Below are 13,417 nucleotides of genomic sequence, written 5' to 3' on the forward strand. Positions count from 1 at the left end.
AGTTAAAACCAGAGGTGTGGATCTTAGTTTAAACCAGAGGTGTGGATCTTAGTTAAAACCAGAGGTGTGTATCTTAGTTAAAACCAGAGGTGTGTATCTTAGTTAAAACCAGAGGTGTGGATCTTAGTTAAAACCAGAGGTGTGTATCTTAGTTAAAACCAGAGGTGTGTATCTTAGTTAAAACCAGAGGTGTGTATCTTAGTTAAAACCAGAGGTGTGTATCTTAGTTAAAACCAGAGGTGTGGATCTTAGTTAAAACCAGAGGTGTGGATCTTAGTTAAAACCAGAGGTGTGTATCTTAGTTAAAATCACATATTTTAGCATCACTTAGAGGATTTAATTACAATAAAGGCAGTTTTACATGATTAGCAATGAAACAACTTCTGATTAAAACATTGTAGAAAATCTATATTGATGACAGCACTCTCAGGGTGTTTTAGGCAGTAGACTGAGTAGAAAACGTAGATATTGCTCTTTGTCGATATTACAGTAGATAGATATTGCTGCTCAATAGATTTTATTGCTATGAAGAACTTCTAAATATACCTGGTCGATTAACTGTAGCCTCGCCATCTCCATGATGACACAGAGGAAACCATGACTCATAAAGACATTTGGGACTTTGACAGACACTGTCACCCTCCAATCACTACTCTGCTTTCTCCTTGCTGGGGTCCACCACCGGCTGAATGGGGGCTGTGGACGTGACTGTTGTGGGGGCGGGGGGAGGGACGGGGGCGGGGGGAGGGATGGGGTCGGGGTCATCGATCAGAGCCTGTCTTCTCTCTCTCTCCTTGATGAGCTGGACAAGACAATAGGTCACTATGAAGACAGTGATGGTGGTGATGGGGAAGCCTGTAGGGGGAGGAACAAGTCAACATTGGACACTGATAACTATATCATAATAACTATATATCAAGTAACATACTAGTTATCAACACAGTGATGGTGGTGATGGGAAGCCTGGAGGGGGAGGAAGAAGTCAACCAGGGACACTAATAACACTAATAACTATATCATAATAACAAAATATCAAGTAACATACTAGTTATCAACACAGTGATGGTGGTGATGGGAAGCCTGGAGGGGGAGGAAGAAGTCAACCAGGGACACTAATAACACTAATAACTATATCATAATAACAAAATATCAAGTAACATACTAGTTATCAACACAGTGATGGTGGTGATGGGAAGCCTGGAGGGGGAGGAACAAGTCAATATGGGGCACTAATAACTATATCATAATAACAAAATATCAAGTAACATAATAGTTATCAACACAGTGATGGTGGTGATGGGAAGCCTGGAGGGGGAGGAACAAGTCAACATGGGGCACTAATAACTATATTTATACAACGGGTGGGTCTAATCCTTAATGCTGATTGGTTAACACCTTATTCCAGCTGGTGTTTATTCCACAAGTTACCACAGTCTAAATTTATGATGTTAAAATGCCTATTTGCTCTGTTCCATCTGACTGCGCAATGTCTCATCAGCCCAGCCAGGCAATTTATAAACTTGATCTCCACTATAAAAAGCATCTAGCATCTCACATTTCTTTTAGACTAACATTTAGTTTCCAATAGCTGAGATTTGTATAAACATTGCTGTCTGTCTCTCCGACATTTGCAACATTGTTTCAATATTCAACTTCGATCTCCACTGTAATGAACGTGTCAGGAGTCGAGAAGAGACGGACAGACAGGAGGTGTTTCTCAGCCAGTCGAAATCATGAATCAGCTGGCATAATTTTTATGGATTTATACAAGGAAATGTAAATTGATAAAAAGGTGAAATGAAACAAAGTGCAGCTAGTTTTCAGTCTTTCCAGCTTCAGTTTGAAGTGATTGTGTTAGCTGTGTTGTTGGCTGTGTTGTTGTCTGTGTTGTTGCTGTGTTGTTGGCTGTGTTGTTGCTGTGTTGTTGGCTGTGTTGTATTACTGTAGCTGTGTTGTTAGCTGTGTTGTTACTGTGTTGTTGGCTATCTCCTCTGAACAACAGTGTCCTAACGAGAGAACACATTTTCTATACCAGGTGAAATCGTACCCCATTAGTTCATTGTTATGGATGTTTCCAAATAAATGTCACTAGAAAACTGCTTAAACAAATAAAAATGCAGCTACTTTGCTGTTATTCTGGCTGCACTTTTTGACGTGACTGTAAGTTAGCCGTAGTTGGCTAGTTAGCAAGCAAGGAATAAGAACTTTGCCAGCCAGTATGGCAATCGAACATGTAGAATGAACATCTGGGTCGCATCCATAGATACAGAACAAAAAGTCTGAAAGGCTGGGTCGCGTCTCTGGCAACCGAACATATAGAACGAACGACCAACCGGCTTGGGTAGCAACCCTAGATTTGTGTCGGGACTATATCTTGTGGAATAATGAAATCGTATGAATAAATTCTTTAAAAAAAATGTTTTTAATGAAAATATGTCAAGTCATTATTTGAATGTGTTGTTCGCCCGTTGTATAAAAATGAAAATGCCCTTTAAGCCGACGTTTGGAGGATATATTGGCAGCTTCTCGGGAATTATCACTTAAGTGTAATAGCTATATATAAAGTAACATACTAGTTGTCATCACAGTGATGGTGGTGATGGGGAAGCCTGGAGGGGGAGGAACAAGTCAACATAGTCTAATAACTGTATATACATTAACATACTAGTTATCATCACAGTGATGGTGGTGATGGGGAAGCCTGGAGGGGGAGGAACAAGTCAACATAGTCTAATAACTGTATATACATTAACATACTAGTTATCATCACAGTGATGGTGGTGATGGGGAAGCCTGGAGGCGGAGGAGTCAGTCATAGTGTGTCTACTGTTACTCAAGGAAATACTAGGTCTAGTTACTATATAACATAGAAACATATAGTGTGATCATTGTATGCCAGTACCAAAACCAAAACAGTTGTTCAATATCATGTTCAGTATGAGCATTGACGTTCTTCAACATCGAGATCAAGAGACAGGTCAGAAGGAAATCCAACTGTTACCTTTAAGCAGCAGTCTCCTGGCGACCAGCTTAGTGAACTCCAGGCTGTTGAGGGGAAATCTAACTGTTACCTTTAAGCAGCAGTCTCCTGGCGACCAGCTTAGTGAACTCCAGGCTGTTGAGGGGAAATCTAACTGTTACCTTTAAGCAGCAGTCTCCTGGCGACCAGCTTAGTGAACTCCAGGCTGTTGAGGGGAAATCTAACTGTTACCTTTAAGCAGCAGTCTCCTGGCAACCAGCTTAGTGAACTCCAGGCTGTTGAGGGGAAATCTAACTGTTACCTTTAAGCAGCAGTCTCCTGGCAACCAGCTTAGTGAACTCCAGGCTGTTGAGGGGAAATCTAACTGTTACCTTTAAGCAGCAGTCTCCTGGCAACCAGCTTAGTGAACTCCAGGCTGTTGAGGGGAAATCTAACTATCTGTTACCTTTTAGAGCAGTCTCCTGGCGACCAGCTTAGTGAACTCCAGGCTGTTGAGGGGAAATCTAACTGTTACCTTTAAGCAGCAGTCTCCTGGCAACCAGCTTAGTGAACTCCAGGCTGTTGAGGGAAAATCTAACTGTTACCTTTAAGCAGCAGTCTCCTGGCAACCAGCTTAGTGAACTCCAGGCTGTTGAGGGGAAATCTAACTGTTACCTTTAAGCAGCAGTCTCCTGGCGACCAGCTTAGTGAACTCCAGGCTGTTGAGGGGAAATCTAACTGTTACCTTTAAGCAGCAGTCTCCTGGCGACCAGCTTAGTGAACTCCAGGCTGTTGAGGGGAAATCTAACTGTTACCTTTAAGCAGCAGTCTCCTGGCGACCAGCTTAGTGAACTCCAGGCTGTTGAGAGCGATGACGTTGTAGAGGACGATGGTCCAGAAGTTAAAGGTGTTGAACACAGCTCTGATCCTACGAGACATGGCAGGAGACATCGCCATCTAGAGGAGGGGAGAGGGAGATGTTAAACAGAGCTCTGATCCTACGAGACATGGCAGGAGACATCGCCATCTATAGGAGGGGAGAGGGAGATGTTAAACAGAGCTCTGATCCTATGAGACATGGCAGGAGACATCGCCATCTAGAGGAGAGGACAGGATGAGGGAGAGGAAGAGAGAGAGATGTTAAACAGAGCTCTGATTATACGAAACAGCAGGAGACATCACCATCGAGAAGAGAGGAGAGGAGAGGAGAGGAGATGTTAAACAGAGCTCTGATCATACGAGACACAGCAGGAGACATCACCATCTAGAGGAGAGGAGAAGAGAAGAGAAGAGAAGAGAAGAGAAGAGAAGAGAAGAGAAGAGAAGAGAAGAGAAGAGGAGAGGAGAGGAGAGGAGAGGAGAGGAGAGGAGAGGAGAGGAGAGGAGAGGAGAGGAGAGGAGAGGAGAGGAGAGGAGAGGAGAGAGAGAGAGAGATGTTAAACAGAGCTCTGATCATACGAGACACAGCAGGAGACATCGCCATCTAGAGAGAGAGCGAGTTAAAGGTGTTGAAGTGATTTTGTCAGAGGCCCTTTACCTACTTCCCTAGAGTCAGATGAACTCGTGGTGGATATCATTTTAATGTCTCTTGTGTCCAGTACGGAGGAAGTTTATGGTTGTTTGCGAGCCAATGTTAACTAGCAATAGCGCAATGATTGGAAGTTTGTAGGTATCGACTAGCATTGCTCTCTCTTACCTCTAGAGAAGCAAAGGGTTCCATGCAGACGAACTTGGCAGTCCAGAGCTCGAAGTTGAGTCCGAAGCAGTTGAAGAAGGCCCAGATGAACACCACCTGACAGGGTCCCAGCCACAGCACAGTGATGCCAAAAGTACACAGCGTAGCAATGGCCTCATCCCACACAGTGTCATGCTTCCCTCCCAGGTAGTTATACACATACCTGGAGACACAGACACAGGTAATCATACACATACCTGGATACACAGACATGGGTAATAATACACATACCTGGAGACACAGACACATACCTGGAGACACAGACACAGGTAATCATACACATACCTGGATACACAGACATGGGTAATAATACACATACCTGGAGACACAGACACATACCTGGAGACACAGACACACGTAATCATACACATACCTGGATACACAGACACATACCTGGAGACACAGACACATAACTGGAGACACAGACACATACCTGGAGACACAGACACACGTAATCATACACATACCTGGATACACAGACACATACCTGGAGACACAGACACATAACTGGAGACACAGACACATACCTGGAGACACAGACACACGTAATCATACACATACCTGGAGACACAGACACATACCTGGAGACACAGACACATACCTGGAGACACAGACACATACCTGGAGACACAGACACAGGTAATCATACACATACCTGGATACACAGACATGGATAATTATACACATACCTGAAGACACAGACACATACCTGGAGACACAGACACAGGTAATCATACACATACCTGGATACACAGACACAGGTAATCATACACATAACTGGAGACACAGACACATACCTGGAGACAGACACACGTAATCATACACATACCTGGAGACACAGACACATACCTGGAGACACAGACACATACCTGGAGACACAGACACATACCTGGAGACACAGACACAGGTAATCATACACATACCTGGATACACAGACATGGGTAATCATACACATACCTGGAGACACAGACACATACCTGGAGACACAGACACATACCTGGAGACACAGACACATACCTGGAGACACAGACACATACCTGGAGACACAGACACATAACTGGAGACACAGACAGACATAGCTCTGAGATTACAGCTCTGATGTTTGCTATGAATGAAGTAACATGCCATTGACTTACTTGCACAGCCAGTCATTTATTCCTCTGTCAAAGTGTCTATGAGGGAGAGAAATAACAAATGATTTGGTTGAAAACAGAAAGATGTGGAGAGGTGAGAAGGTGTGATAGGTCTGTTGACGTACGTCTCAGAGAAGACGTAGAGCATTGTGATACATTTTGGAGGTTGAGGAGGGTCCAGATGATCCAGTCTAGACACAGTGTTGATCACCCCAAACATCACCGCTGCCTTCACCCAGTCATACACCAGGTTACAGTAGGCCAGACCAACTACAGGGGACAGAGAGACCAGACATACACCAGGTTACAGTCGGCCAGACCAACTACAGGAGACAGAGAGACCAGTCAGACACCAGGTTACAGTAGGCCAGACCAACTACAGGAGACAGAGAGACCAGACATACACCAGGTTACAGTCGGCCAGACCAACTACAGGAGACAGAGAGACCAGACATACACCAGGTTACAGTCGGCCAGACCAACTACAGGAGACAGAGAGACCAGACATACACCAGGTTACAGTAGGCCAGACCAACTACAGGAGACAGAGAGACCAGACATACACCAGGTTACAGTAGGCCAGACCAACTACAGGAGACAGAGAGACCAGACATACACCAGGTTACAGTAGGCCAGACCAACTACAGGAGACAGAGAGACCAGACATACACCAGGTTACAGTCGGCCAGACCAACTACAGGAGACAGAGAGACCAGACATACACCAGGTTGCAGTAGGCCAGACCAACTACAGGAGACAGAGAGACCAGACATACATCAGGTTACAGTAGGCCTGTAACGGCGTTCTTCGTTTGTTGACAGAGAGGACCGAAATGCAGCGTGGTGGTTACTCATGTTCTTTAATGAAATAAATGACGATACATGAAATAACTAAATGAATACGAAAACAACAAACGGAACGTGAAACCTAATACAGCCTAATCTGGTGAACACTACACAAAGACAGGAACAATCACCCACAAACAAACAGTGAAACCCAGGCTACCTAAGTATGATTCTCAATCAGAGACAACTAATGACACCTGCCTCTGATTGAGAACCATACTAGGCCGAAAACATAGAACTGCCCCAAAACATAGAAAAACAAACATAGACTGCCCACCCAACTCACGCCCTGACCATACTAAATAAATGCAAAACAAAGGAAATAGAGGTCAGAACGTGACAGTACCCCCCCCCCAAAGGTGCGGACTCCGGCCGCAAAACCTTGACCTATAGGGGAGGGTCTGGGTGGGCGTCTGTCCGCGGTGGCGGCTCTGGCGCGGGACGCGGACCCCACTTCGCCATTGTCTTAGTCCGCCTTATTGTCCGCCTCCGTGGCTTACTCACCATGCCCACCCCTCTCAATGACCCCACTGGACAGAGGGGCTGCTTGGGACAGAGGGGCAGCTCGGGACAGAGGTGAAGCAGCTGCTCGGGACAGAGGGGCGGCAGCTGCTCGGGACAGAGGGGCGGCAGCAGCTCGGGACAGAGGGGCGGCAGCTGCTCGGGACCGAGGGGCGGCAGCAGCTTGGGACAGAGGGGCAGCTGCTCGGGACAGAGGGGCAGCTGCTCCGGGCGGAGGGGCTCTAGCGGCCCCTGGCTGACTGGCGGCACTGGCGGCCCCTGGCTGACTGGCGGCCCCTGGCTGACTGGCGGCACTGGCGGCCCCTGGTTGACTGGCGGCACTGGCGGCCCCTGGCTGACTGGCGGCACTGGCGGCCCCTGGCTGACGGGCGGCACTGGCGGCCCCTGGTTGACTGGCGGCACTGGCGGCCCCTGGCTGACTGGCGGCACTGGCGGCCCCTGGCTGACGGGCGGCACTGGCGGCCCCTGGCTGACGGGCGGCACTGGCGGCTCCTGGCTGACGGGCGGCATTGGCGGCTCCTGGCAGACGGGCGGCACTGGCGGCGCTGGGCAGACGGGCGGCACTGGCGGCGCTGGGCAGACGGGCGGCACTGGCGGCGCTGGGCAGACGGGCGGCGCTGGCGGCGTTGGGCAGACGGGCGGCACTGGCGGCGCTGGGCAGACGGGCGGCACTGGCGGCGCTGGGCAGACGGGCGGCACTGGCGGCGCTGGGCAGACGGGCGGCGCTGGCGGCGTTGGGCAGACGGGAAGCTCCGGCAACGCTGGGCTGAGTAGCTCTCCTAGCGCCGAACAGGCGGGAGACTCCAGCAGCGCTGGAGAGGAGGAAGGCTCTGGTAGCGCCGGAGAGGCGGGAGGCTCCGGCAGAGGCGCCGGACAGGCGGGAGGCTCCGGACAGGCGGGAGGCTCCGGCAGAGGCGCCAGACAGGCGGGAGGCTCCGGCAGTGCTGGACAGGCGAGGCGCACTGTAGGCCTGATGCGTGGTGCTGGCACTGGTGGTACTGGGCCGAGGACACGCACAGGAAGCCTTGTGCGGGGAGCTGCTACCGGAGGGCTGGGGTGTGGAGGTGGTACTGGAAAGACCGGACCGTGCAGGCGCACTGGAGCTCTTGAGCACCGAGCCTGCCCAACCTTACCTGGTTGAATGCTCACGGTCGCCCTGCCAGTGCGGCGTGGTGGAATAGCCCGCACTGGGCTATGCAGGCGAACCGGAGACACCGAGCGCAAGGCTGGTGCCATGTAAGCCGGCCCAAGGAGACGCACTGGGGACCAGCTGCGTAGAGCCGGCTTCATGGCATCAGGCTCGACGCTCAATCTAGCCCGGCCGACACGCGGAGCTGGAATATACCGCACCGGGCTATGCACCCGCACTGGAGACACCGTGCGCACCACTGCATAACACGGTGCCTGTCCGGTCTCTCTAGCCCCCCGGTAAGCACAGGGAGTCTGCCCAGGTCTCCTACCTGGCGTAGCCATACTCCCTGTTAGCCCCCCCCCAAGAAATTTTTGGGGCTGCCTCTCGGGCTTCCTTCCGCGCCGCCGTGCCTGATTCGCCAACTCCATTCTCTGATAACCTTCCGCGCACTGCTCCATCGAATCCCAGGCGGGCTCCGGCACTCTCCCTGGGTCGGCCGCCCACCTGTCGATCTCCTCCCAAGTAGTATACTCCATGCCATTGCTGTCCATAACGTCCTCCTTTCGCTGCTGCCTGTTAACACGCTGCTCGGTCCGAGTGTGGTGGGTGATTCTGTAACGGCGTTCTTCGTTTGTTGACAGAGAGGACCGAAATGCAGCGTGGTGGTTACTCATGTTCTTTAATGAAATAAATGACGATACATGAAATAACTAAATGAATACGAAAACAACAAACGGAACGTGAAACCTAATACAGCCTAATCTGGTGAACACTACACAAAGACAGGAACAATCACCCACAAACAAACAGTGAAACCCAGGCTACCTAAGTATGATTCTCAATCAGAGACAACTAATGACACCTGCCTCTGATTGAGAACCATACTAGGCCGAAAACATAGAACTGCCCCAAAACATAGAAAAACAAACATAGACTGCCCACCCAACTCACGCCCTGACCATACTAAATAAATGCAAAACAAAGGAAATAGAGGTCAGAACGTGACAAGGCCAGACCAACTACAGGAGACAGAGAGGGGCGGGGGCGTATGCCTCATGGCCAACGTGACATGGTGTGATGAAAGAAACATACAGGAACTCAAAGCCTTCTGTTCACCTGATTTAGAATTCCTCACAATCAAATGTAGACCGCATTATCTACCAAGAGAATTCTCTTCGATTATAATCACAGCCGTATATATCCCCCCCCAAGCAGACACATCGATGGCTCTGAACAAACTTTATTTAACTCTCTGCAAACTGGAAACGATTTATCCGGAGGCTGCATTCATTGTAGCTGGGGATTTTAACAAGGCTAATCTGAAAACAAGACTCCCTAAATTTTATCAGCATATCGATTGCGCAACCAGGGGAGGAAAGACCTTGGATCATTGTTACTCTAACTTCCGCGACGCATATAAGGCCCTGCCCCGCCCCCCTTTCGGAAAAGCTGACCACGACTCCATTTTGTTGATCCCTGCCTACAGACAGAAACTAAAACAAGAGGCTCCCACGCTGAGGTCTGTCCAACGCTGGTCCGACCAAGCTGACTCCACACTCCAAGACTGCTTCCATCACGTGGACTGGGAGATGTTTCGTATTGCGTCAGATAACAACATTGACAAATACGCTGATTCGGTGTGCGAGTTCATTAGAACGTGCGTTGAAGATGTCGTTCCCATAGCAACGATTAAAACATTTCCTAACCAGAAACCGTGGATTGATGGCAGCATTCGTGTGAAACTGAAAGCGCGAACCACTGCTTTTAATCAGGGCAAGGTGTCTGGTAACATGACCGAATACAAACAGTGCAGCTATTCCCTCCGCAAGGCTATCAAACAAGCTAAGCGCCAGTACAGAGACAAAGTAGAATCTCAATTCAACGGCTCAGACACAAGAGGCATGTGGCAGGGTCTACAGTCAATCACGGACTACAGGAAGAAATCCAGCCCAGTCACGGACCAGGATGTCTTGCTCCCAGGCAGACTAAATAACTTTTTTGCCCGCTTTGAGGACAATACAGTGCCACTGACACGGCCTGCAACGAAAACATGCGGTCTCTCCTTCACTGCAGCCGAGGTGAGTAAGACATTTAAACGTGTTAACCCTCGCAAGGCTGCAGGCCCAGACGGCATCCCCAGCCGCGCCCTCAGAGCATGCGCAGACCAGCTGGCCGGTGTGTTTACGGACATATTCAATCAATCCCTATACCAGTCTGCTGTTCCCACATGCTTCAAGAGGGCCACCATTGTTCCTGTTCCCAAGAAAGCTAAGGTAACTGAGCTAAACGACTACCGCCCCGTAGCACTCACATCCGTCATCATGAAGTGCTTTGAGAGACTAGTCAAGGACCATATCACCTCCACCCTACCTGACACCCTAGACCCACTCCAATTTGCTTACCGCCCAAATAGGTCCACAGACGATGCAATCTCAACCACACTGCACACTGCGCTAACCCATCTGGACAAGAGGAATACCTATGTGAGAATGCTGTTCATCGACTACAGCTCGGCATTCAACACCATAGTACCCTCCAAGCTCGTCATCAAGCTCGAGACCCTGGGTCTCGACCCCGCCCTGTGCAACTGGGTACTGGACTTCCTGACGGGCCGCCCTCAGGTGGTGAGGGTAGGCAACAACATCTCCTCCCCGCTGATCCTCAACACTGGGGCCCCACAAGGGTGCGTTCTGAGCCCTCTCCTGTACTCCCTGTTCACCCACGACTGCGTGGCCACGCACGCCTCCAACTCAATCATCAAGTTTGCGGACGACACAACAGTGGTAGGCTTGATTACCAACAACGACGAGACGGCCTACAGGGAGGAGGTGAGGGCCCTCGGAGTGTGGTGTCAGGAACCTCACACTCAACGTCAACAAAACTAAGGAGATGATTGTGGACTTCAGGAAACAGCAGAGGGAACACCTCCCTATCCACATCGATGGAACAGTAGTGGAGAGGGTAGCAAGTTTTAAGTTCCTCGGCATACACATCACAGACAAACTGAATTGGTCCACTCACACAGACATCATCGTGAAGAAGGCGCAGCAGCGCCTCTTCAACCTCAGGAGGCTGAAGAAATTCGGCTTGTCACCAAAAGCACTCACAAACTTCTACAGATGCACAATCGAGAGCATCCTGGCGGGCTGTATCACCGCCTGGTATGGCAACTGCACCGCCCTCAACCGTAAGGCTCTCCAGAGGGTAGTGAGGTCTGCACAACGCATCACCGGGGGCAAACTACCTGCCCTCCAGGACACCTACACCACCCGATGTCACAGGAAGGCCATAAAGATCATCAAGGACATCAACCACCCGAGCCACTGCCTGTTCACCCCGCTATCATCCAGAAGGCGAGGTCAGTACAGGTGCATCAAAGCTGGGACCGAGAGACTGAAAAACAGCTTCTATCTCAAGGCCATCAGACTGTTAAACAGCCACCACTAACACCGAGTGGCTGCTGCCAACACACTGACACTGACTCAACTCCAGGCACTTTAATAATGGGAATTGATGGGAAATGATGTAAATATATCACTAGCCACTTTAAACAATGCTACCTTATATAAATGTTACTTACTCTACATTATTCATCTCATATGCATACGTATATACTGTACTCTATATCATCAACGGTATCCTTATGTAATACATGTATCACTAGCCACTTTATACTATGCCACTTTGCTTACATACTCATCTCATTTGTACATACTGTACTCGATACCATCTACTGTATCTTGCCTATGCTGCTCTGTACCATCACTCATTCATATATCCTTATGTACATATTCTTTATCCCCTTACACTGTGTACAAGACAGTAGTTTTGGAATTGTTAGTTAGATTACTTGTTATTACTGCATTGTCGGAACTAGAAGCACAAGCATTTCGCTACACTCGCATTAACATCTGCTAACCATGTGTATGTGACAAATAAAATTTGATTTGATTTGATTTGATTTGAGAGACCAGACATACACCAGGTTACAGTAGGCCAGACCAACTACAGGAGACAGAGAGACCAGACAAACACCAGGTTACAGTAGGACAGACCAACTACAGGAGATAGAGAGACCAGTCAGACACAAGTTTACAGTAGGCCAGACCAACTACAGGAGACAGAGAGACCAGACATACACCAGGTTACAGTAGGCCAGACCAACTACAGAAGATAGAGAGACCAGTCAGACACCAGGTTACAGTAGGCCAGACCAACTACAGGATACAGAGAGACCAGACAGACATGTTACTGTTACAGACCTACAGCCCAGTCAGACATGTTAATGTTACAGACCTACAGCCCAGTCAGACATGTTACTGTTACAGACCTACAGCCCAGTCAGACATGTTAATGTTACAGACCTACAGCCCAGTCAGTCATGTTACTGTTTTAGACCTACAGCCCAGTCAGACATGTTACTGTTACAGACCTACAGCCCAGTCAGACATGTTACTGTTACAGACCTACAGCCCAGTCAGACATGTTACTGTTACAGACCTACAGCCCAGTCAGTCATGTTACTGTTACAGACCTACAGCCCAGTCAGACATGTTACTGTTACAGACCTACAGCCCAGTCAGACATGTTAATGTTACAGACCTACAGCCCAGTCAGTCATGTTACTGTTACAGACCTACAGCCCAGTCAGTCATGTTACTGTTACAGACCTACAGCTCAGTCGGACATGTTAATGTTACAGACCTACAGCCCAGTCAGACATGTTACTGTTACAGACCTACAGCCCAGTCAGACATGTTACTGTTACAGACCTACAGCCCAGCCAGACATGTTACTGTTACAGACCTACAGCCCAGTCAGACATGTTAATGTTACAGACCTACAGCCGAGTCAGACATGTTACTGTTACAGACCTACAGCCCAGTCAGACATGTTAATGTTACAGACCTACAGCCCAGTCAGTCATGTTACTGTTACAGACCTACAGCCCAGTCAGACATGTTACTTTTACAGACCTACAGCCGAGTCAGTCATGTTACTGTTACAGACCTACAGCCCAGTCAGACATGTTACTGTTACAGACCTACAGCCGAGTCAGTCATGTTACTGTTACAGAACTACAGCCCAGTC

At 49.0% G+C, this 13,417-nt stretch overlaps 1 protein-coding gene across 2 annotated transcripts in view; it reads right to left on the reverse strand.

Annotated features, from left to right (window-relative positions):
* Nucleotides 1-232: 232 nt before the first annotated feature.
* Nucleotides 233-13,417, reverse strand: part of LOC139366861 (hedgehog acyltransferase like, b) — a 56,175-nt gene continuing 42,990 nt past the window's right edge. For both annotated transcript variants that reach the window (XM_071104555.1, XM_071104553.1), the window contains exons 8-12: nucleotides 5,953-6,097; nucleotides 5,831-5,866; nucleotides 4,656-4,857; nucleotides 3,775-3,916; nucleotides 233-855 (exon numbers count right to left, since the gene is read on the reverse strand). In XM_071104555.1, the coding sequence (XP_070960656.1) occupies nucleotides 650-855; nucleotides 3,775-3,916; nucleotides 4,656-4,857; nucleotides 5,831-5,866; nucleotides 5,953-6,097 (731 nt within the window). In that variant the 3' untranslated portion in view covers nucleotides 233-649. The remainder of the gene's footprint in view (nucleotides 856-3,774; nucleotides 3,917-4,655; nucleotides 4,858-5,830; nucleotides 5,867-5,952; nucleotides 6,098-13,417) is intronic.

Source organism: Oncorhynchus clarkii, chromosome 15 (genome assembly GCF_045791955.1).
Source record: "Oncorhynchus clarkii lewisi isolate Uvic-CL-2024 chromosome 15, UVic_Ocla_1.0, whole genome shotgun sequence".
Lineage (NCBI taxonomy): Eukaryota > Metazoa > Chordata > Actinopteri > Salmoniformes > Salmonidae > Oncorhynchus > Oncorhynchus clarkii.